Raw genomic sequence first — 25,714 nt, forward strand, 5'->3', positions numbered from 1 at the left:
CAGCAACTCGCCAAACGTCTGACAGCACCTTTCAAATCCAGAACCGCTACCACCTAGAAGGACAAGGGCAGCAGACGCATGGGAATACCACCAACTGCAAGTTCCCCAACAAGCTACACACCATCCTGACTTGGAACAAATCCCTGTTCCTTCACTGTCAGTGGGTCAAAAACTTGGAATTCCCTTCCTAACAGTACTATGGGTGTACCTACACCCTGTGGACTCAAGAGGTTCAAGCAGACGTCTCAGCACCACTTTCTTAAGGGTAATTAGGGATGGGCAGCAAATGCAGGTCTTGCCACCAATGCTCACATCCCATGGACAAATAACAAAAAATACCATTTTCATGAAGACAGCACCTCTGCCAATACAGCAGTCCTCCAGTACTGAACTACAGTTCAGCTTAGATTGTTATGTGCTCAAATGTAAGACCAGTAGAACCTCCAGGAAAACAGCATAAGCCACAGATGGTGCTATTTCTCAGCTTGTTCTGCTGGTCTCTCACCAAAGGAATAGCAGGAGACCGAGAGAATCCCAGCAGAATTTCAGGGCCATTAAAATATAATTTTATTTATCCATAATTAATATGTTGCTGAATGATTAAAAGGGTACAGGTAACTAAGTTAAATAAATATTCTAATAATTTTTTTTTAAACTAATGTGCCTTTAATTAACACGAATACATAAACAGGAAGTGCATTAAACTTCGCCTCTCCCTAACTCCTCGAACTCGACTCCCCTACTCTAATTCTGGCCTCTTGAATATTCCCAACTTTGTCACCCCACTATTGATGGCCATGTCTTCAGCTGCCAAGGCCCTGAGCTTGGAATTCCCTCCCTAAACCTCTCCGCCTCTTGCTTCCTTTAAGATGTTCCTTAAAACCATTCTCCTTGATCAAACGTTTGGGCACATGGCCTAGTATCTCTTTACGTGGCTCAGCGTCAAATTTTATTTGATAACGCTCCTATGAAGCACCTTGGGACGTCTGACCATTTAAAAAGGTGCTATATAAATGGTAGTAGTTGTTATTATGTACCTTTAATTGAATCAATTATGAATTTGCAGAATTTACTGTTCATTTATAACCCAAAACCCACAAACAGTGCTGGGTTTTACCAGGCCCCCAACGTCGGACTTCATGGCGGGGTGATGGGCCCGTAAGATCGTCCCAGCAGAGGCCCGCCACGGACCTTGACGCTGGGAGGGCCCCCCCCCCCCCCGCTGGATGACGGGACCTGAATTTCAATATGTAAATCAATAAAATGAATACACCTCCAATCTTTCGGGCCCACCGCGATCTTCAGTGCGGAGCCGGCACTCTCAAGCCTTCACTTCCCTATCTAGGGAAAGCTGGCTTGACACTGGTGGGGAGTGGGGGTGGGGTGGAGTTAAGATTTTTAGTGTGGGAGGGGAGTGATGGAGTCAAAAAATGTAATGTGTAGGGGATGATGGGAAGGGGTGACTTTTAAACATTTGGAGTCATGGCAGGGGGGGGCGAAAGTCAAATATCAAAAGTAAGTGTTTTCTGGGGGGGGGGAGGTGGGTGGGTTAGTGCAAATAGTTAATGTAACTGTTATTACATTAATAACAGTGGGGTGGGAAAGGGACGTTACAATTTTATTTGGTAGATTTTGGGGGCATACCACTTTAAAGATTCAAATTGACCAGTAGGGTTGGCTTTCCTTTAAAAATGGCGCCAGTGCACAGGCAGCTGACACCACTGCCGGCGTCGGACAGCCCACCCCCTCCATGTGATTGTGGGGGTGTGAAGTTTAAATGTGAAATTTAGAAACTGGACTTTTTTTTTATACTGAATTATTAATAGAATTGTTACCTTTGCTGCTCCAATCTGTTCCTTTCTGAATTTCTCCAGTGGTTTGATAAATGTTTCATAGATGTTAAGTACCTGAAAGAAAATGTGAACATTCATACAAGGAGCATTTTGTTCCACAGAATAAAATGTGCACTGCACTCAAACTTTAATACAGATCCTTATGAAATGTTTACTTACATTGGTGGGTTGTGAAAACTTCACATCACCACACCAGCATTTGCCCATGTCCCCAAACAGCTCGATTTTTCTTCCAATTGACTTAAGACCAAATGTTGGATGAACAAATAATGTTAGCCATACTAGCCTATGAGTTGTGTATGAGGTCAACCCTAGAAATGTAACTCGGATTTAAATGTTAAATACAATGCAAGAAGTAATTTAGACAAATAGCTTAAGAAATTATGATTTAATGTTAGAAACATACAAGTTTTGACAAAATACTATTTGGGGAAAAGGGGAATTATTTACTTCTAAAACCTGGGTTTGAATCTCATCCAAATGGAATGAAAGTCTCCTATCTCTAACAGCTATTAAATATCCTGTGTGAAATGAATCCAGGGAGTTTCAACACAGTTCCCAGTGAACGCAGATTCAGAGTAAAAGTGCTTACAATTCTGCAGAAAAAGTGCTAATCTGATTCAGGAATGGCACAGGAGTAGCAACAATTTGCAAAGATGCAGTAAGTGCTGTTCTGAAATTAGGATTTATGAACATTATTAGAGAAGATCTCTCTCTTTAAACAAGACAAATCCATACAGCTCCATAATTAACTTACAGTTAACCACGAAAGGAATTTTTTTGCAAAAGGATCATTCTTTAAATGCAGAGGTTTTGTTATTGGACTTTTGTGTATGGATATCTCCCATGTATTTCCAGCCCCAACACAAAATCTTGACATTCTTAGGTCCTTCCTATATTCTGAATTGCCTCATTAATGATTCTTTCCTTCTCCCTCCTTTTTTTTCTACCACACTAAAATGCCCATTTTTCTTTGATTGATGTACTCAACAATTTTGGGCAATCCAGAAGTCATTTCAGTTCCAATACAGGGAACACAATAAAAACATCATAGCCTACCTTGCTCTTTATTGATGTTGATTAATCTTGTCTATATTTCGAGCATTTTCTGCTTTTATTTCAGACTTACAGCATTTGCAGTTTACCTTTTTATTTTGCCCTTTAAAAACAAAAAAATTCCTTTCTCTTTGCTCAGGAAAACAACTATATTTAAATGATAAAGATAACATTTGCTCTATTACTCACTTATGGTTTAAACTGCTATTCTTGAATAACCATGTACCATGCCCCAAAAGACTTCAGGACAGCGCCCAACAAGAAGAGGGCTGAGAAGCTTAGAAAATTATATATTTTTTAAGACATTTCTTTGTGGTCAAAGAAGGAGGAGCAGGAGAACTCTTCTGGGACCGACAGGGAAACTTTTCCTGTCCTGGGCCTCTTCCCTCCCTCCCTTTACCGCAATCACATGCTGACCTTCTCTCCACGTCTGACTAGTAATTTAATTACCCTTTCCCTAGCTCCCCATCTGCAGTCTGCTGCCACGCAATTTCATGCTCCAACCCACAGCCCTCCCAACCTATTCGCTCAGTTTGGCTGAGAGTCAGTCCTAGGATATTATAATGAAGCTGTGTCGTGGCTGTGCAAGCTTGTCCCTCGCTACACCCCTGCAACCTGCACCACCCCTTGCCTCCCAAACGTGTCGCACTTGCTCCAAGTTAAAAATCAGGCTTTCACTGAGCACTGTGCCAATAAGCAAAACTTTTACTGTTTTAGCACATTATATGTTATTGCACTGGAATTCAAACTAGCAGGGCAGTAATAATAGGGAAAAGAAACAAAAAGAGAAAAGCCCAACAATTGGTGAGTCTCCAGGGTCCCTCCCCCTTCTCTTCAGATGCATTACTTCAGGAGGTCACAAACATCTTTCAATTTGTAACTGGTTTAATTCTGGCAGCTCATTGACTATTCACCCCATGGACCAATTTATGAAGTACAAGATACAATTTGGAATATTGCAAAATTGGACCTTGTCACTCATGCTTTTAAAAAATGACAATTAGGATGTCGAAGCTGCAGCCTGCAGGTCATACCTGGCCATAAGCCTATGTTATCGGGGCCACAAAACCAAAGTGATTCCTCTGATTCATAACTAGATTTCATATGGTGTTGAATTTTGTGTGTAAACTAAAAACAGGAAGATTACCACTTATTAAAGAATGCTGGTAAATGTTCATAAATATAGTACTTAAAAATGTAAATCTAATGAGAAAAGGAAAACAGTTGCTTAGAAAGGAATGAGATCACCAACGAATACTTTGATACATATATACAAAAAAAGAAAATTAATATGAATTTACTGAGAAGTTCTTTCACTGACAGAGATAACAAGCAACTGAAATCATGCATGCTGTGATTAGTAATTATGCTTTAAGTTCCTGTTCTGCTATTTTAATTAAAGCATTAAGCCACTTAAAATAAATTTTACCCATGGGTTAACTCCTTCATTAAAACAGCAAAGGAATTTATATTGTTACGACTGAGGTGGGAGGAGTGCACTGTCTTTCTCTAGTTCCACTTCTTCATGGGTCAAAACGTATATTTAAATATTTACCCAGTTACCGATACAGCCAATTACATACTCTATTTTTATTTCAGAATAAAATCCACTGACCACGTTTCTTTAATAAACAACAAAATTATCAATTAATTATAAAACAAGACTTATTCAGTAAAGATCCAAAGCATTAACACACAGATTGAAATATGAAAGTTCCCTTTTAACTTAGCCAAACACACACGCACATAGGTTAAAGAAAAAATAAAGAAGTTTTCTCTGCAGAGATCTCTTTACAAAAAAAGACAAAAAATATTTTGGCCAAGAACTTGTTAATTCTTGAAGGAAAAGGAGAAGATATGGAATGATATCAGTTGTCCCTTTATTCTGGCGTCCCAAATATGCATAGACGGCTATCACTGGGATCTTTTTGGAGTAGTTTTCTTCAGGCGACATCGAGGATTAGTCCGGCAGGCTTTCCAGGAGAAATGCAGCATCAGGGGTTTCAGCTATCGCACAGTAGATTTTCAGGGTTTCTCAGCGAGGTGGAGAAAGGACGAGCTGGGTGCTTCTCTCAGCAACTGACTCAAAACAATCCAAAACTAAACCACCTTTTGACCACCATAAATCTTGACATGTCACTTCTCTGTAAATAACTACCCCCAGTCACCAAGGCTTCTGTTGTTTATGTGGCTTCAAACATATGACATCCTGTAAGGATACCATTTCCTATTTTATCTAAAATCGCTTTACATCCATTAAGTGAGAAAGCTCAAGTCCCAAAGTCCTTCCAGTGACTTAAAAAAAATGTCCAGCATCTATGGAATTACTTCAGTCCTCCAAAGGGATCCATTTCCACAATTTTAAAACACGAGTTCTCACAAAATATTAAACAATGAAAATACTTTCATAACAACATGAACATTAAGAATGCTAGTATATCAGCCCAAAAATGTATGAAGGAACAAAATGCCTTTACAAGGGTTTATAAATAGATTTTTTTCAAGTTTTCAAAATTCCACTATTCCAAAGTATTTCTTGAATTTGATGTCTTGTATTTCAATTGTGTAATGTGTTGCCTTCAGGGCTACATGGTACACAGTCAAGTAGCTCACTGAGACAAAAAATTTGGACATCCCCAGAGTATGAAGGAAACTATAACGGTTTTGCGTATTTAGTTTGTATGTTGAAGCATTTGGCAGGCCTCATATCAGAATTGTAATAATTGCAGAACAAGGTTAACACGCAAAGTCAGCGTGGACAATAACCAGATGGAAAACTGGAGCAGCAGCAGACGATTGCTTACAGAACACATATAACTGAATTGCACAAACAGGTGGAATAATGGATTTCCAAACTTAAAATGTCTCTTGCCAACATCGAAGTAAATTTTAACTAGATTCTCTATGCCCAATTGCACTGGTACAACTAATTTTACATTGATATTTTCATCTATTTGCCATTTCCTATTTTATCTAAAATAATTTTACATTTATTAATGCAGTTTTACCTTTAATAGATTAGCTTGCCTACATTACAACAGTGAGTGCACTTAAAAGTATTTAATTGGCTGTAAAGTGCTTTAGGCATCCTGTGGTCATGAAAAGGGCGATATAAACGCAACTCTTTCCTTTTTCTTGCTAAAAATCACCACATGGATCCCAATTAAGGTTATAAATCTACAAAAGTAAAATAATTGAAACACAATCACTAAAGACTAAAACCTGGAGTTTCTTCAGCATTTGTGCCCAGAGACACACTTGATCTGGGTATAAACTAATTAACATGGCTTAAAAGACTGCAAAAGTCTGGGTGTGAGTGAGTTATGCATGTAACTGCAATATGCGCGTGTCGTCTCAATTTTGTATGATCAGCCATCAAATTTTCTGCCTGCAAAACTGGTCACCCCATGAAATGAGAGTATCCTGAAATTGCTTGTTCAGAGATTCTCTTCACCTTGCTACCAGATCTCAGGCACAACAGGAGAGAGTAATTCTTCTGGCATTTTATTGCATTTTTTGAGTATTTGAGATGCCCCAATTGCAGGTTCCCAAACATGCTGTGCCTAATGTAAGCATCATTCATGCACATGTGTTTAAACTTATATTTTCATACTTGAAGAGAAAATGGTGGTGGGTGCAGCATTTCCCATGGGTCCTGATTGATTTTTTTATTCATTTCTGGGATGTAGGTGTCGCTAGCTAGGCCAGCATTTATTGCCTATCCCTAAATGCCCTTGAGAAGGTGGTGGTGAGCTTCCTTCTTGAACCGCTCCAGTCTTTGGTATGCCAACAGTGCTGTTAGGGAAGGAGTTCCAGGATTTTGATGCAGTGACAGTGGAGGAATGGCAATATAGTTCCAAGTCAGGATGGTGTGTGGTTTGGAGGAGAACTTGCAGATGGTAGTATTCCCATACATCTGCTGCCCTTGACCTTCTAGGTGGTAGTGGTCGCAAGTTTGGAAGGTGTTGTCAAAGGAGCCTTGGGCGAGTTGCTGCACTGCATCTTGTCGATGGTACACATTGCTGCTACTGTGTCGGTGGTGAAGGGAGTGAATGCTGAACGTGATGGATGGGCTGCCAATCAAGCGGGCTGCTTTGTCCTGCATGGTGACGAGCATTTTGTGTGCTGTTGGAGCTGCGCTCATCGAGGCAAGTGGAGCGTATTCCATCGCACTCCTGACTTGTGCCTTGTCGATGGTGGACAGGCATTGGGGAGACAGGGGGTGAGTTACTCATCGCACAATTCCCAGCCTCTGACGTTAAATTTGTAGCCACGGTATTTATGTGGCTGGTCCAGTTCAGTTTCTGGTCAATGGTAACCCCCAGGATGTTGATAGTGGGGGATTCAGTGCTGATTTACTCACGTTTTACGTTTGGGTCTCTTCTAATGAGATTGGGAGGATACCAGTGCTTAACTTTTCATTTTGGCTAAATAGGCACAACACGGGCACATTTCTGTTTCATGCCCCGGATGGAAACTCCAGGTTTATATTTCAACTAACTGTTACTCAAGGTTGAGGGTGGGGGTTTAAAGACAGGGACATAATGGTATTACAGGCCCCACATCCTCTTATGGACAGAATGAAATGTTTTTAAGCGTCTTTTCCCCCGCCCTAAAAAAACCTTCACATTTTGCCATTTCTCTTTCATAATTTCATAAGAACAACTTAATCTCCAAACACTATGATGTGTAATGCATTTACATGAAAATGGACTACTGCACAGATTCTGCAACAAAGCCACAGAGAAACGTAGTATGTTAGGGGAATTCCTTTGATAAACATGCCCTTTCTCATTGTCCTCCTGCTTAAAGTTCATGTTTTTCCTTTCCAATGAGAACAGTAATAATAAAATTGGGTCCTCTACCAAAAACACATGTTACTCCGTGCGATTTTCACATGGGAACATTTGTTGTATTCAGAGAAAAAAAAAACTGAGGATAATTCCCATGTTTGACCAAGGCAGTTATTTTGGTAGTTTCAAAATTGTTACACTGTAACTACTTTGTACTAAGCTTAATTCCCACAGTTAAACTCCTGTGCATTTGATGAAGGCAACTATCAGCAGCAGTGTAAAACTCTACTTCAATATAATACCAGATTTTGCTGCAGAATGCCACGTTAGTTAGATTTTTTCCCTCACCCTTCAGCTCTAAACAATTTTGCCCTGAAGTTGCCAGCAGTGTGAGGACAATGGGACCCCTCTGGGACCTTAGTGAACAACCATGGATCTCCTTAACCAATGAAATTTAAGGATTGACAAAGAAGTGGAGGAATAAAAGAGAAGGAAGAATTAGAGAGGGTGAAAGAGAGTCCAATCAGGTAGAGAACGATATATAAAAGGAGGTTAAGAAAGATTGGGTAAAAGAGAGAGGAGAGAGAGAGAGGAAAAAGAAAACAATTACACTTTTAAATTTTAAAAATCTCAAACAACTTACTACCTGGAAGAATGAGGCTCTGCAGTTTAAATTGTTCCCTTTCTGGGCTGGAGAAGTTGATTGGCGTTGCAGGAATATAAATTTCCTAATTGAAAGCCTACTTACACCATTAATTAGCAGCGCTAACTTTCTGTGGCAAGTTTGATTGGTAATAAATATGCAAATGCAGCAACTTTATGAAATTCATGGAGAGGGTAAGGGTGAGATGGCATTTCTGTGAGGCTAATAGAGCAGTGCAAATCATCCAGAAACTAGTGATGATCTCTTCCTTGCCACAAATTGTGGAACAATTTACACATTAACAAGTGCCATTAAAATTGCCGTTATTTTGGCAACAAATTCTGTACCCACGTATTAACTTGAATTTCAGAAGAGAAACTCCAACTGTACCAGTGTGATATTTCAGTTTACCATATTAAGGTTTCTCAAATGTTCATCATAGGCAACTTTCGTGCTGAATTTACGTCTACGTCAGCAGAAATTCTACACACAAATCTTACAAAGTAGATAAATCTCACTGAGTGAGGTCCAAGATCTAGTCTGGTAGTGGCACAGTGGTGTGCCAGGTTCATTGTAACTAAAGCTAGCATGTCAACCTAGAATTTAAAGCATATCATTGAATTATAATGCACATTAAAACTGTCTAAGTCGATTATCACATTAAAAAGAAAAGACTTGCATTTATATCGCGCCTTTCATGATCACAGAACATTACAAAGTACTTTGCAGCCAATGAAACATTTTGGAATTGTCGCTGTTGTAATGTAGCAAACGCAGTAGCCAATTAGCACACAGCAAGCTCCCACAAACAGCAATATGACCAGATTATCTGTTTCCATGATGTCAATTGCAGAATAATTATTGACCAGGACATTGGGGATAGCTCTTCTTCAAAATAGTGCCATGGGATCTTTTACTTGAAGGGGCAGACAGGACTTCAGTTTACCGTCCCATCCGAAAGATGGCACTCCAAGAGTGCAGCACTCCCTCAGCAGTGCCTTGATATTTTGTGCTCACGTCCTGGTCTGGGACTTCAACCCATAAGCTTCTGACTCATCTGAGCCATGGCCGACATTTAACTGTTTAACTGTTCAACAATTGAGCTGACGAAAAAGATTCACAGTTTATTCTGAAAGTCAAACTCTGGAGCCCTGCTGAGATTGCACACACAGTGAATGTGCAACACACATTTTATGCAGTGAGGGTAATCATTGTTCCGCAGGCCTCACCCATACCAGTCTGTTAAGTTTAATGGCAGCACTGTCGACAACACTATTATGCAATAACTACCATAAAAATACAAGGAGATAAGAGCTGCCGTAAGGACAGCCGTTTATATATGAAACTATTTTAGAATGAACTAGTGAACAGATGTTAAACTAGACTCAAAGCAATCTTCAAAACAACCAAAGCTTGTTAGAGGCAATGGAACATTTTAAAGAAGCATTGTTTACAAGAAAGGCAGACTTAGTAGACTGAAGTACTGCCTGCTACAACTAAACTGCATAAAGAAGTCAACTTAGGTTTCATTCCCCGTTAGCTGATCTCTGCCTGTGAGACAATAAAGGAAATGCAGCACTATGGAGATGGTGGTAGGGAGGTGGTGAAATCAGCCAAGTTCTTCTTTTAGAAGGGCACATGGGCATGCTGAGGATCAGCCTCAGCTGTCAATCTGCTCCGCAGATAAATAGCACTGAATTTTATGAGCCCTCAGACGTTGGGGGTTGTGGTGGGGGGGTCCAGAAAATTCTTCCAGGAGAGGCCCGGCACGACCACCCCCCAAACCCACCCCCCGCCCACTGCCACTCTGTGGTGCAGCTTTCATTTTGTTATTAAAATTAATTAAAACACATGCAAATAAACTTAGCTGATCCCGGCAGCCATCCTATGCCGATATTCCAGCCACCAGCCAGAACTCTCAGGCCTTTGGGACTCCGTTCAAAGTTCCGAGGCGTGACACTGGTGGGGTCAGCGGGTGGAGTGAAATTATCAGGGCAGGCGGGTTGGGAGAACAGTGTTTCCATTGGCTGAGGGGGTGGTGGGAAAAGGTTTAAGGCCAAAGATTATAAAGTTTGGGGCGAAAGTTTGGTACTGGCAAAAATGGTTTGGGGGGGGGTGCGGGGGGAGGAAAATAAATAAATATATTGTTTGATCATTGAGGTTGGATGGAAGGAGGGGCTTTGCTGTTCAACTGACAATTTTTATTCAAAGTAAAGGTTCTGTGCTCTTTAAAAATATAAATTGCCGGTAAGGGCTTGAAGGCTTTGAAAAATAGTGCCAGTGCCAGACGCATTGCTGGGGTCAGAGCGGCCATCCCCTCCACGTCATTGGGGGCGGCTGTTCCACCCTTCCATTTAAATGAGCCCCCACTGGAGCTCAGCAGCGGGGGGGGTGGGGGGCAGTCTCGCGGCCGGTGAAGGGAGCGATATGTGGGCAGCGGGGGGAAAAGTGTGTGTGTCGGGGCGTATGTTGGGGAGTGGGGTGTGTGTGGGAGTCTGCTTTGTGGAGTGGGGGGGGGGGGGTGAGGTGAGGGGGGTGTGGTGCGAGGGGGAGGGGGGTGTGGTGCGAGGGGGAGGGGGTGGTGTGTGGGGAGTGAGGTGAGGGGGTACGAGGGTAGAAAAGATGGGAGGGTCCAGGCATAGTTTGCACAAGCCCTGAAATGGGAAGTGAAGCCAGGAAATCCGCGGATATGAAGGCCACGCATGGTTTCATTTACATCCATTTTCTCATTAACCTGCTCCTGCACCTCCGAGCCTCACAAGGAAACTGAAATTAAATTCATACCTTACCTGCGTGGGCCTCTTCCCACCCACGAGCCACCTTCAGGCTGTTCTGGCCCGACTAGGAAGCCACCATTGTTCATATGCTCAGGACTCTGTCTAATGTCGCAGTTGGGCCCCAAGGGCATTATTGGGTCTTGATCTAGATAATTACCATCATTGAATTCCCCAGCATCACCATTCTGGGGGTTACCATTTACCAGAACTTAAGTGGACCAGCCATATAAATACCGTGGCTACAAGAGCAGGTCAGAGGCTGGGAATTCTGTGGCGAGTAACTCACCTCCTGACTCCCCAAAGCCTGTCCAACATCTACAAGGCACAAGTCAGGAGTGTGATGGAATACTCTCCACTTGCCTGGATGAGTGCAACACCATCCAGGAAAAAGCAGCCCGCTTGATTGGGACCGCATTCACAACCTTCAACATTCACTCCCTCCACCACCGACGCACAGTGGCAGCAGTGTATACCATCTATAAGATGCACTGCAGCAACGCAGCAAGGCTCCTTAGACAGCACCTTCCAAACCCTTGACCTCTACCACCTAGAAGGAGGACAGCAGACGCATGGGAACATCACCACCTACAAGTTTCCCGCCAAGCCACAGACCATCCTGACGTGGAAGTATATCGCCGTTCCTTCACTGTTGCTGGGTAAAAATCCTGGAACTCCCTCACCAACAGCTGTGTTGGTGTACCTACACCCCAAGGACTGCAGTGGTTCAAGAAGGCAGCTCACCACCACCTTCTCAAGGGCCATTAGTGATGGGCAACAAATGCTGGCCAAGCCAGCAATGCCCACATCCCAAAAACAATTTAAAAAATGCAAGAGCAACTCGCTGCTTCCCTGCTCCCCGCATCAAAAGAGCAAGTTAACATTGGGACACAGCAGGAGAGTAGTCGGATCAGAGGGGGCAAGTGACAGCCCTCATTTTAACTGCACCACCCCACCACTACCTCCCACCAACCCCCCCCAAAAAAATATGGATAACGTGCCCGAGACTTACAGGCACCTATGCAGTTGTGCCCCAGCAAGAGTCAACACCTTTGGGGCAAGAAGGAAAAAGCAGACAAGAGAGGTGGCGATGACAAACTGCTACAAAAAAAAAGCTGATTTGTAATCTAACTCAATTAAAATGCAAAAAAAATTAAAATACCACTTTTAGAAGAAACACAAATTTAGACAATTGTGGGAACCATGAACAAGAGAGAGCTCTAGGTATTCACCAGAATTGCTGCTCAAATGCTGAAGATCAGTAAACAAATTACAGAAATCTGTTCGGTAAGGTCTGGAATGGACAACAATGTTTTAGCAGGGGCTGGAATTTTAGATTAGCCTGGGAACCTATCCAGCACAGCCTATCCCTAGAAAGCTCTCAGCCAACAACATGAAGCCAGCTGAGTATTTTTCCAGCATGGGACAGTTCTGAGGCAGTTTGTGGACTAGCCCAAAATACAAGCTTCATTTTAAATGAATAGTGCCACACCATCCCATCAGGTACTTTCACTGAAAAGGCTTAACAGGAAGAGGCACAAGACAGCAGATCTGTGAGAGGCCAGGAAATATAGCAGTAAAATGCTGCAAATGCACCTAAACAGAAATTAGCGCCCCCCCCCCCCCCCCCCACCCCCAGGACTTCTCCTTTTCATATCCGACACATGTGCAATAATGCCACAATATAAACTGACTAAACCTGAAAGTAATTGATGGTTAGAATTCTGATCTTTTGCCCCTTCTGTCCAGAAATAAAACATTTTTAAAAATATAAAATTATGACCAATTTGGCATATGTCGCAGCCAATAAATAATGACTGACGCATGCATACTGGTTAAAAAAAAACACATTGCAATCATTTGTGAAGCAGCAGCTGTCTTAAAGTCAAATGGCTGTCACAGGATACTAACTTAAAAACTGAACTAAAATCATCCAGCAGCAGGGCAACTCAGAACAACAACAGAGCAAAGACATTGAAGAAACTGTGCTTAATGATAAATAGCAGTCCAGATTTTAAATCACCAGATTTAAACAAGCTTGGACATGGAAATCAAATGGCAAAACAGATCTAATGTCTGGGATCAGCCAGAAACAAAATGAAGGACATAATGCACCTGGAGAAGAACAGCTGAGAGAGAATTAGGTTGTGGGAACAGAAAAACAGCAAACTAGAACAGATGCCAGCAACTTACAATGACCTTTTACTCTTGGGGGATTTAGGAAGAGGAGAGGAAGCACACATATAGAACATACTGTACATGCTGTAGTGTAGTCCAATCAAATTCCCTTGCTATGAATTTTGTTTTTGACAAATTGATCTCATCAGGATCCTGCTGTGTATATAAAGTAAGCAAGCAGGCAAGCTAATTGCCAGACTACACAACGGAGACATGGAAACAAATATCCCCTCCTCCTCCCTCAACACATGACACACTTCTGCTTACCATCATTTCTCTTTGTTCCTCGAGGTTTCGTAAAAATGCTGCAAACTCCTGAAGTGATTCATCTGGAATGGAATTACAAAACGTTAAGAAATATTAACACTTTTGCAATAATTTTACAGTGGTATATGTAGGTGTTCCCATTACAAAGGGCATTTAGACAGAACCACTTCAGTGTCCCAACATGCTGAGGAAACTAGAATAAAAACAAACTAGTCTGGAAGAAACCAGCTCTCATGGCACCTTTTACAGTCCAGCCATTTACAGCAATTGTATCAGTTATAATCTTATGGCACCCAAAATACAAATAAATCAAATTTAATCGATGTGGACATCAACATGGATAGGGTACCTCACTCAAATAAGATCCATGTGAATGAGGAAGGCCGTTCAGCCTATCTTAATTCATCATCCAATTGTTTCTTAAATGATTGTAAGACATTTGCTTTCATATAGCTATCTAGAAGTCCCTTCAAAGTGTTGATCACTGTCTACGTGAAGAACTTCCTGACAGCAATCTTAAAATTATCTTTTACTAGCTTAAACCTGTGTCCCTTTGTTCTATCCAACTTTTTGAGTGAACTAGCATTCCAAATTAACCTTTTCCTTACTTGCTGACCAAAACTAAACACAGTATTCAAGGTGTGATCTGCCCAGGGAACTACACAGTTTGATCTTGACTTCCTCAGACTTATACTCTACTGATTTGGTCACATATTTCAACATTCTATTGGCTTTGTTGACTGCTGCTCTGCATTGGCTGACATGTTGAACATTGAGTTCATTAAGTCTTTGACATCTTTTCTATACTTTGCTATTTCAAAACCATCGCAGAATGCGTATCACCATTGTTCCTTTTTATGTGCAATACTTTACACTTGTCTGCATTAAGTTTCATTTGCCATTTTTCAGCTCACTCATTTAGTTTGTTTAACTCATTCTGTAATTCATGAGCTTCCTCACTCAAGCCTACTGCTACTCTTAATTTCATTCCATCTGTGAATCTAACCAATTTGCATTGGGTTTCTTGAATCCAAATCATTGGTGTAAATTAACTGAGAAAGAACTGTGGTTGCAAACACAAATTCTGGGACACCTCACTCAGTAATTCCCACACCTTGACATCGTTCTTCTTTCTTTCCTATGGACAATTTCTTACCCATTCCCAAGTTTCACCCTGAATCCCCACAGTTTTGACTTTAACTAATAGCCTTTCACATAAATGTTATCAAATGCCTTTGGAAGTCTAAGTACACACTTTTTATTTTACAATTGATTGAAACAATACTATTGGGTCTGTAGTTGCCTGTGGCTGTTTTGTCACCCCTTTTTGAATACAGGTGCCACATTAACCTGTTTCTGATCTACTGGTGCCTCCCCAGTGTGCACTGACCCTCCTGTAATGATCATCAATGCCTCGTAAATTTAACTGGTTTGGTTTATTGTAGGAAATTGGACTAAGTAGTTTCACTTGTCAATCAGAAAGCTAACAAACTGTACCTTACATCTTAATTCAATTAAGTGAAGCATTCTAACTTTTAAAAATCTAGTCAATCATGTGAGAAAAAAATCTTTAGAACTGCACAGCCTTCAACAGCTTATATAAGACCAGACTGAAAGCATTAAAGTATCAGTTAAAAGTTGCATTCTGAAATGTTTACAGTTACCTCAATTATCCTCGTTTGACTTTTAGTTACAATTTAAATGATCAACCATATCAACTTGTAATTCTTGGATCTAATTGGTTCAATAACCACGTGATCAATACTCTTTAGTTGGAACATGGTATTATTGGTCACATGGTTACAGGACCAATCAGAAAGCATTTCAGAAAACTATCCTCTTAAAAATCATACTGGAGTTGCCAATCCTGCTGAATCTCCTGAATGCTGCTGTTGGCAACCTGGGTGAAAATATGAAGTGCAGTTTGTGCAGGAGCTGTCATGTGGCAGCATCAAGTTTTGACATTAAACCCTTCCTGCTGCCAGGAGAACTTAGGAAAGGCCACAGTCAGGGAACAGTCCACAGTGGTGGATAGGCATAGGTGACCCAAGTAAGGTTGTCAAGTTCGGACGAAGTCCAAAATGGGGCAAGAGCCAAGATGGATTCATGAAGTATGATTGCCACAAATAAAGGACTAATTTATACAAATATTACAGCAGAATTAACTTCAAACTATGTTTCTCGACAAAGACCTGTTGTACAAATAGAATAAAAAATATGCATAACCACTGGACTGCAGTTCTTTTATAGACAAGTACTTGATAAAACCGGGAATCTTCAATCAGTATTTATTTAGCTTAAAGAAGCTTCATTGGAAATAAAATTCAGTCAATATAGCACCTTTGTATCTCAATATCTACAAATATCAACCTACAAAAATGAATCAAAGTGCATAGGAGATAAAACTGAACAAATTATGATTTATTTTGGTAAATAAACTGCTATAAAATCTAGTACATAACTGATACCTTCTAAATTTAGGAAAATGACTTGGGCTGATGAAACTTTGAAGTTTTCCAAAATAGCAAGTCTAAAAATGTAGGTATGCCTTACTAATCTTGCTTTTGAAATAGATAAGATGATGACAAAAAGAAGCAAAATACATGGCAGTCTATTTTTACACAATATGGGTATCCTTTAACTATTGTTATGAAAATGCTTCTATTATTTTTAATAATTTTATTTTTGAGGATTTGTGTTAAAACTGAAAAAGATTCCATGGATGTGTTTTTTTTTTAACCAAATTCACCGATAGGATAAGATGTTGTTTGAAAGCCACCTGTGCTGGAGGCCACCTGTGATTTGGGCTCAGAAAACAGCAGAAGCCTTGGTGACTTGGAGTAAAATGGTTACAGAGAAGCCACATGTCAAGGATTATGGAGGTCAGGGGGTTGACTCTCTGGGGTTTGGGCATTGTTTTCAGTTGTTGTGGTGTGAACTGTTTGAAGACAGTTGGTGTTCTGCTGCCAAGGAAAAAGAAATCACCCAGCTCACCTCCTTCTCTACCTTTTTGAAGAAGTCCTGCCAAGAATCAGTGTGGAAGAGCAAAATATCCTTGGTGCCGTATAGCTCCTGAGGAACTGGAATAAAATCCTGCAATTCGAGTGAATGCTGGCGGAAAAATCTTGATGCCACATTTCTCCTAGAAAGCGTGCTAGAGTAATTCTCGACATCTCCAGACAGACTACTTCTGAAACAAACCCAGTGATCCATTTCCATATACCCAGATGCCAGACCAAAAAAGGGACAACTGACTTCCTTCCTTAGCTTCTTTCTTTTTTCATTAAGAATTAGCAAGTATTTGGCCAAAGTAGTTTTTTGTTACAGGCCTCTGCAGAGTGAATTTCTGTATTTTTTTTGTGTGTGTGTGTGTGTGTGTGTGTGTGTGTGTGTGTGTGTGTGTGTGTGTGTGTGTGTGTGTGTGTGTGTGTGTGTGTAATTGGAGAATTTTTAAAAAGGGAAGGTTCATACTTTGGTCGATGTGTTAATGCTTTGCTTCATGACTGGTTAAATCTTGTTTTATAATAAACTGATAATTTTGTTGTTTATTAAAGAACCCTGGTTGGTGTATTTTATTCTGGGATAGAGTAGTGTATATGATTGTATCGGTAACTGGATAAACATTTAAATATATGTTGTGGATTGTGGAGAAGTGGAACTAGAAAAAGCAGTGCACTCCTCCCACCTCGGTCGTAACACTATTTTCTTGAATATTTTTTTAAAATAATTTTCCGCTCAAGCAAAGACATTCAATTACAGGGGATCCAACCTTTATAAATGCAAAAACAACTGCAAAGGGCAGGTAAATGTCACATGATCAAATGTCAAGTGATCAACCCTCCAGGAATACATCCAGGGTTGGTAGCTTTAATTCATACGGATCATACAGAGACAAAAAAAAAGCAATTCAGTGCAATTAAAGCTCACCAACAATTTGCTGCAAAATGATACAAAGGAACTTCATAAAATTGGTGTCAAAGATCACATCTCTTTAGATAAGATTTTTTGGGAGCTCAATTTCATCCCAGATACAATCACATCACATTCCTTTAAATGCAACAATTCTGACAACATAAAAGATGATCTTGTTAGAGTTTGATCATTTTTAACCTTCTATAATAGTTATACATTGAGTTACTGTAACCACATCAGATGCATGAACACTTTACTGAGTCTGTACAACTGATACATGCATACCCTCCCTTGGCAAAAGATGTACACGCCTCAGTTACTTAGCTAGGCTTTACAGGTTGGATGTCCAAAAGCCGGCACTCTCGGGACCGAGACTGTGCCAGATTTCAGATTTTCCTGGATTTTGGACAATAAAATCAGGTAACCTATCTTAGGCAAAATTCAATGAATAAGAGGTACATGAAATAAAGTCTGAAAAAGAATAATAATGTATAGAGAAAAATTGAAAAATAATAATTTTTTTTGTACATACCAAATATTCTTCCTGTTATCCGCATCCAAAGAAAGAGGCATGCAGGTCCCACTTTGAAAGTGGGAATGGGACCAAGTGGGCAGTGAACCCAGGGAATCTGGAGATGCGGAGGTCAGGCCAATTTTCAGTCCTGTCTGAAACCGGCCAGACCCAATACCTGGCCGATGGGCAGGAGTGGGAGTTCATCAGTAGGAGGCCACAGCCAATGACCCAAGGGAACAATCTGCAGTAATACAGCAGGGGGAGGGGTGTCGTACTCTGTAATCGGGGAGGTGGGGATCTTTCTGGTCACAATCAGGGGAAGGCAGTCCTTGAGAGCCCCTTGTCTTCTTTGAGAGGCACTGCTACTTCTCCTGGCCCACAAGGAAACCTAAAATTAAAATTTTCAACCCATATACCTGGTCAAAAGACCTTATAAACCCCAATTTACCTTGGACCTGAATATCAAATGGAATATTTTCAAAAATATCTAGGTTTTGGACAGCCGGACTTTGGACGTCCAACCTGCAGCGAAGTGTAAAAGTCTACAGAGAAGTGTAAATAGTCGACACAAAAGTAGTGAAAAAATTGATGTTTCTGAACACTTTTAAAATGTGATTTTGAGCTAAGGTGGAACATATTCTGATATATCCTTTGAAGTCCACAGAAGTATTTCAGTAAAACCTTTAAAAAAAAGACAGGTCTGCATGTTCCAAGAATATTGTTTAGTCATTTTTGGAATCAGAAATGTTTCTCCAATTGTATTACATTAAACCTAGCACTCAAAGTTTTTCAAAAAAGCAGATATCATAGGGTATAAGTAAGTACTCAAAGCTGAGTTACAATTTCTGTTGTATGAAAAGTCAGAAAATGAAGTGGAAATCACATTAGAAATACTGAGACACACTTACCTATACATCGCTCATCGTCTGTCTCAGCATCTCCAATAAACTCAAACGAGAACTCCCCAAGTGACTGAGCAAATTTCTGTTGTGCTGCTGAAAGAGCTGCAAAGAACAAGCAATTGAGAAAAATGCAGATTTACTACAGTGAAATAAATTCTTCAGATTTATTGAAAAAGAATCATATAAATTCCCCCAAAATCCCTAAACATTCAGCTACAGGAATACTCTTTATAGTTAAGAGTTTCCACCCACTAAATAATTCAGCTTTGGGAGGGTGAAAGGGAGCAATAATTTTGAACAAGATGAAATATTTATTAGGATTTAGTTTTTCTTACATTACAAGCATGCCTTCTTCAGGGAGATGCAAAACGCAGGTTAGAAAGTAGAGTTGTGTTCAGATGGTCTCAGTTGGTATGTAAGTCATAAAAAGTACATTATGAGACACCTTACAAAATGAGATATTCTGACGTCCACTTTGATACTCATCTGAACAAGGCTGTTTGGGCTGAAGGTGTAAGAAATTTTCCATACAGTATTAGTTTTGTTTATCCAGAGAACGCAATGAGGGTGAAGACACTGAATGAACTACAATTTGGTGACCTATATTCCTGTCACTTCCTACAAAAGGTATTTTGTTGATAAAATGTTGATAAAAACTGAAATGTAAATCCTTTTTATTAAAATAATCAAAAGGTAAAATAATCTCGAGTATTGATGCTGCATTGAGAGATTTGATATTCTCAGCAACATTTTTCTTTGTAGAGCTTACTTTAGGTTAGGTTAAAAACTAACAGCTTGTTCACCCCAGTTCTCATCACTTACTCAATGATAACTATTCCTTTAGATTTAGATTTAGAGATACAGCACTGAAACAGGCCCTTCGGCCCACCGAGTCTGTGCCGCCCATTAACCACCCATTTATACTAATCCTACACTAATCCCATATTCCTACCACATCCTCACCTGTCCCTATATTCCCCTACCACCTACCTATACTAGTGACAATTTATAATGGCCAATTCACCTGTCAACCTGCAAGTCTTTTGGCTGTGGGAGGAAACCGGAGCACCCGGAGGAAACCCACGCAGACACAGGGAGAACTTGCAAACTCCACACAGGCAGTACCCAGAATTGAACCTGGGTCTCTGGAGCTGTGAGGCTGCGGTGCTAACCACTGCACCACTGTGCCGCTAGTGTCACTGTCCGATAAAGTCTTCCATAGCTTCAATCAGGTCATAACTAACCCAAGGACTGTTTTATCGTCTTCCAAAAATGGTCATGGCTTTGATTCTGACACAGTTAATCTTGAGTCAAATCATTTAAAAAGGTACTAACTTGGTAACTGATTAAATATCAAAAATATCTTAGAAAATACAAATCTAGAAGTTTCCCTGTGGGACATCACTTTCTTGGTCCAGTGAAACCAAAAATCAATAAATCAAGATTTTAAAAAAACTTTTAATGCACCCACATTCTAGAGAACCAGAGCAGCCTAAAATATTCACACCTGTCTGAGTGTAGGATTCAGATACAACTTCCAGCTCTGGTATAACGTCTGAATGGATGTACTTTCTACAATGGTGCCTATTTTCTTGGGATCCCATAATCTTCCACAAATATATGGATTGCGCTCTTTTTTTCTCAACAACTTGGAAAAATGAAACTGACTATAGCAGACAGCTGAAGCTATGTACAGGAAGTTTCACCACAATGGAAGACATTTAATCTGATTAACGCAGGATCAAAACTTTGGAATCCAGCCCATTTTCCCTCTAAACAGCATGTCGGTAACAGTTTTTATTTGGGGTATTTTTCCTTTGGGAAAAGAAACTTAAGATCACATAAAATAATTTCCTAATTTGAAATACAACATTCTGTAAAAATGTTCCGCAAAAATTAACTATAAATCTCCCAAGGCATTGAACGTGGGGAGTGAAGACCAAGTGATAGAAGGCAGGCAGATAATTGAATCAAGAAGCAGGAGGAAGACAGGGTAGATAGAAGATGGAGGAGTGGGAGGTGGATAGTAAGTAGGAGGGAGGAAGAGAATGAGAAGAGGTAGGAGGATTAGGGAAGGTATTTAGCAAAGCAAAAGGTTAACTGGAGCTAGGGATGGGGGTAAAGAGGAGCAGGAGGAGGGCAACAGGGGAGAAGGAGGCGGGGGGGTAAGAGGGGCAGGAGGCGGGGGGGGGTAAGAGGGTCAGGAGGCGGGGGGGTAAGAGGGGCAGGAGGCGGGGGGGGTAAGAGGGGCAGGAGGCGGGGGGGGGTAAGAGGGGCAGGAGGCGGGGGGGGTAAGAGGGGCAGGAGGCGGGGGGGGGTATGAGGGGCAGGAGGCGGGGGGGGTATGAGGGGCAGGAGGCGGGGGGGGGTATGAGGGGCAGGAGGCGGGGGGGGTATGAGGGGCAGGAGGCGGGGGGGGTATGAGGGGCAGGAGGCGGGGGGGGGTATGAGGGGCAGGAGGCGGGGGGGGTATGAGGGGCAGGAGGCGGGGGGGGTATGAGGGGCAGGAGGCGGGGGGGTATGAGGGGCAGGAGGCGGGGGGGGTATGAGGGGCAGGAGGCGGGGGGGTATGAGGGGCAGGAGGCGGGGGGGCAAGAGGGGCAGGAGGCGGGGGGGCAAGAGGGGCAGGAGGCGGGGGGGCAAGAGGGGCAGGAGGCGGGGGGGCAAGAGGGGCAGGAGGCGGGGGGGCAAGAGGGGCAGGAGGCGGGGGGGGCAAGAGGGGCAGGAGGCGGGGGGGCAAGAGGGGCAGGAGGCGGGGGGGCAAGAGGGGCAGGAGGCGGGGGGGCAAGAGGGGCAGGAGGCGGGGGGGCAAGAGGGGCAGGAGGCGGGGGGGCAAGAGGGGCAGGAGGCGGGGGGGCAAGAGGGGCAGGAGGCGGGGGGGCAAGAGGGGCAGGAGGCGGGGGGGGGCAAGAGGGGCAGGAGGCGGGGGGGGCAAGAGGGGCAGGAGGCGGGGGGGGCAAGAGGGGCAGGAGGCGGGGGGGGGCAAGAGGGGCAGGAGGCGGGGGGGGGCAAGAGGGGCAGGAGGCGGGGGGGGCAAGAGGGGCAGGAGGCGGGGGGGGCAAGAGGGGCAGGAGGCGGGGGGGGGCAAGAGGGGCAGGAGGCGGGGGGGGCAAGAGGGGCAGGAGGCGGGGGGGCAAGAGGGGCAGGAGGCGGGGGGGGCAAGAGGGGCAGGAGGCGGGGGGGCAAGAGGGGCAGGAGGCGGGGGGGCAAGAGGGGCAGGAGGCGGGGGGGCAAGAGGGGCAGGAGGCGGGGGGGCAAGAGGGGCAGGAGGCGGGGGGGCAAGAGGGGCAGGAGGCGGGGGGGCAAGAGGGGCAGGAGGCGGGGGGGCAAGAGGGGCAGGAGGCGGGGGGGCAAGAGGGGCAGGAGGCGGGGGGGCAAGAGGGGCAGGAGGCGGGGGGGCAAGAGGGGCAGGAGGCGGAGGGGCAAGAGGGGCAGGAGGCGGGGGGGCAAGAGGGGCAGGAGGCGGGGGGGCAAGAGGGGCAGGAGGCGGGGGGCAAGAGGGGCAGGAGGCAAGAGGGGCAGGAGGCGGGGGGGCAAGAGGGGCAGGAGGCGGGGGGGCAAGAGGGGCAGGAGGCGGGGGGGCAAGAGGGGCAGGAGGCGGGGGGGCAAGAGGGGCAGGAGGCGGGGGGGCAAGAGGGGCAGGAGGCGGGGGGGCAAGAGGGGCAGGAGGCGGGGGGGCAAGAGGGGCAGGAGGCGGGGGGGCAAGAGGGGCAGGAGGCGGGGGGGCAAGAGGGGCAGGAGGCGGGGGGGCAAGAGGGGCAGGAGGCGGGGGGGCAAGAGGGGCAGGAGGCGGGGGGGCAAGAGGGGCAGGAGGCGGGGGGGCAAGAGGGGCAGGAGGCGGGGGGGCAAGAGGGGCAGGAGGCGGGGGGGCAAGAGGGGCAGGAGGCGGGGGGGCAAGAGGGGCAGGAGGCGGGGGGGCAAGAGGGGCAGGAGGCGGGGGGGCAAGAGGGGCAGGAGGCGGGGGGGCAAGAGGGGCAGGAGGCGGGGGGGCAAGAGGGGCAGGAGGCGGGGGGGCAAGAGGGGCAGGAGGCGGGGGGGCAAGAGGGGCAGGAGGCGGGGGGGCAAGAGGGGCAGGAGGCGGGGGGGCAAGAGGGGCAGGAGGCGGGGGGGCAAGAGGGGCAGGAGGCGGGGGGGCAAGAGGGGCAGGAGGCGGGGGGGCAAGAGGGGCAGGAGGCGGAGGGGCAAGAGGGGCAGGAGGCGGGGGGGCAAGAGGGGCAGGAGGCGGGGGGGCAAGAGGGGCAGGAGGCGGGGGGGCAAGAGGGGCAGGAGGCGGGGGGGCAAGAGGGGCAGGAGGCGGGGGGGCAAGAGGGGCAGGAGGCGGGGGGGCAAGAGGGGCAGGAGGCGGGGGGGCAAGAGGGGCAGGAGGCGGGGGGGCAAGAGGGGCAGGAGGCGGGGGGGCAAGAGGGGCAGGAGGGCAAGAGGGGCAGGAGGCGGGGGGGCAAGAGGGGCAGGAGGCGGGGGGGCAAGAGGGGCAGGAGGCGGGGGCAAGAGGGGCAGGAGCAAGAGGGGCAGGAGCAAGAGGGGCAGGAGCAAGAGGGGCAGGAGCAAGAGGGGCAGGAGCAAGAGGGGCAGGAGCAAGAGGGGCAGGAGCAAGGGGGGGCGAGGGGCAGGAGCAAGGGGGGGCGAGGGGCAGGAGCAAGGGGGGGCGAGGGGCAGGAGCAAGGGGGGCAAGAGGGGCAGGAGCAAGGGGGGCAAGAGGGGCAGGAGGCGGGGGGGCAAGAGGGGCAGGAGGCGGGGGGGCAAGAGGGGCAGGAGGCGGGGGCAAGAGGGGCAGGAGCAAGGGGGGCAGGAGCAAGGGGGGCAGGAGCAAGGGGGGGCGAGGGGCAGGAGCAAGGGGGGCGAGGGGCAGGAGCAAGGGGGGCGAGGGGCAGGAGCAAGGGGGGCGAGGGGCAGGAGCAAGGGGGGCAAGAGGGGCAGGAGGCGGGGGGCAAGAGGGGCAGGAGGCGGGGGGCAAGAGGGGCAGGAGGCGGGGGGCAAGAGGGGCAGGAGGCGGGGGGCAAGAGGGGCAGGAGGCGGGGGGCAAGAGGGGCAGGAGGCGGGGGGCTAGAGGGGCAGGAGGTAAGAGGGGCAGGAGGCAGGGGCAAGAGGGGCAGGAGGCAGGGGCTGAACGGGTAGGAGGCAGGGGGTAAGTGGGGCAGGAGGCAGGGGGCAGGGGCTAAGTGGGGCAGGAGGCAGGGGGCTAAGTGGGGCAGGAGGCAGGGGGCTAAGTGGGGCAGGAGGCAGGGGGCTAAGTGGGGCAGGAGGGTAAGTAGGGAAGGAGGCGGGGTTAAGAGGGGCAGGAGTAAGGAGGCAGGAGGCGTGGGATAGGAGGGGCAAGAGGTGAGGATAAGGAAAAGAAGGACATGCAGGAAGAGGAGCAGAAGGAGCAGCTGTAGGTGGCGTAAAAGGAGTAGGAGAAGGGGTAAGAGGAGCAGGAGGTGGGAAAAGGAGGACGAAATGAGAGGGAGTGAGGAGTGAGAATGGTGAGGGTAGAGAACAAGGTGAAATTTGTCTAAATTTGAATTTTTCCTCAGGGGCTTACTGATTTTTCAACTTGGGAGAGGGTAGTGTAAACTTTGTCCCATGGTGAGGAGGGGGCAGGGAGCTAATATTGCCCAACTCAAAGTAGGAAAAAGTGGCGACTGATTGGCAGTCTGGCTGCATCTGCATGTCAGGCAGATTGTTAAGGAATAGTACCCGCCATTTAACTGAGTGGTGGGGAGGCAGTTTTGGGAGGGTCTTGTGATCAGGAAGAGTGGAACGCCTGAAGCAGGGGTGGCCTAAGCTATAATTGTGGTACCCAAAGATGCACTCGTGCTTCTGCTGGCTCCACAAGGAAAGTAAAATAAAAGAGTTTAAAAACTTAATTCTCCTGGCCCTAACTCTTCTGACAGCTTCACCTGGTGGTAAAGCTTCACTGCTTTGGCTACTGGTAAAAGTAGCAATTGGGCCCCAATGATGCTATTGAAACCTTATCTGCGTACTTGAACAGGAGCCCCTGCTGGCTTCGGACAAGTCTCCTCACCACCTCTTCAGAAGAGTAGGTTAAAATTGAAGATTGCAGGATGGAAGCGAATGTTGTTGGTATGGCTCTTGGCCAATTTCTATTGCATGCTGTTAGGATTATCATCGTTCCATAAGTGCTGGGCATGAGGGCCTGGCATTCTTAATATTCTGGAGATATGACTGTTTACATGAAGCAAACAAATAGTTTATCAGTGTTTTCATATATTTATTAAAAAGTACTTTCATAAAATATGTGTTTGATATCTAATCTATACATAAACATACAGTTTTGACTTAATACTATAATGCTGTCTGACTTGTGAAATTGTCCCATTTACAGAAGATATGAGAAGCAAGCAGATTGGTAGGTGTGTGGTGGCCAAGGACGGAAATAGAAAGACCCTCACTGCTGTGACTACTTTCATGTTCCTGGATACAATTTACTCTTCCACCCAGCATACTCTGAAACTCAAACCACAAACTCTCAAGGCCACGAGCTGAATAAATCAGAACAGAAAAATACAGCCTTCATTTAAACTGCTGTGAATGCACAACTATAATCCAAGGATGAGATGTACGCAGGTGTCCCCAATCCTCCCAAAGACAGGCACTTCTGCTGGGGTATGGTTCCACAGGATCAAGCATTCTCCCTACATCCTGACCAGGTTATCCAACTCCAGTGCACCACAGCCAGCCTTGATCTCGTCCTTATTTGAGGTAAGTAAAGCCATAGTTAAGGTATGGATTCCTGGCAATTAGAAGCAGAAACTCCAGCAAATTGTCTTCAATGGGTGTCTATTCTACAGGTAGTTAAGGACAATCACAGGATCTTTACCA

At 45.2% G+C, this 25,714-nt stretch overlaps 2 protein-coding genes across 4 annotated transcripts in view; both read right to left on the bottom strand.

Moving 5' to 3' along the window:
- The window catches only part of arhgap10 (Rho GTPase activating protein 10), a 270,345-nt gene that overhangs the window by 154,263 nt on the left and 90,368 nt on the right, over window positions 1-25,714 (bottom strand). Inside the window, exons 2-4 of one of the 3 annotated variants that reach the window (XM_068041246.1) lie at window positions 18,899-18,994; window positions 13,565-13,626; window positions 1,836-1,907 (exon numbers count right to left, since the gene is read on the bottom strand). In XM_068041246.1, coding sequence (XP_067897347.1) covers window positions 1,836-1,907; window positions 13,565-13,626; window positions 18,899-18,994 — 230 coding nt within the window. Of the gene's footprint in view, window positions 1-1,835; window positions 1,908-2,012; window positions 2,077-13,564; window positions 13,627-14,172; window positions 14,214-18,898; window positions 18,995-25,714 lie in introns of those variants that run through there. The other 2 variants (XM_068041258.1, XM_068041249.1) reach the window with 2 other exon arrangements.
- Window positions 20,690-23,285, bottom strand: LOC137362929 (proteoglycan 4-like; the record flags this gene model as incomplete). Its single annotated transcript, XM_068027089.1, has 2 exons — window positions 20,690-20,707; window positions 22,086-23,285. Coding segments are annotated over 2 exons (1,218 nt in total), but the record flags the coding sequence as incomplete, so codon positions are not given.

This window comes from Heterodontus francisci, chromosome 1, assembly GCF_036365525.1.
Source record: "Heterodontus francisci isolate sHetFra1 chromosome 1, sHetFra1.hap1, whole genome shotgun sequence".
In the NCBI taxonomy this organism is placed as follows: Eukaryota; Metazoa; Chordata; class Chondrichthyes; order Heterodontiformes; family Heterodontidae; genus Heterodontus; species Heterodontus francisci.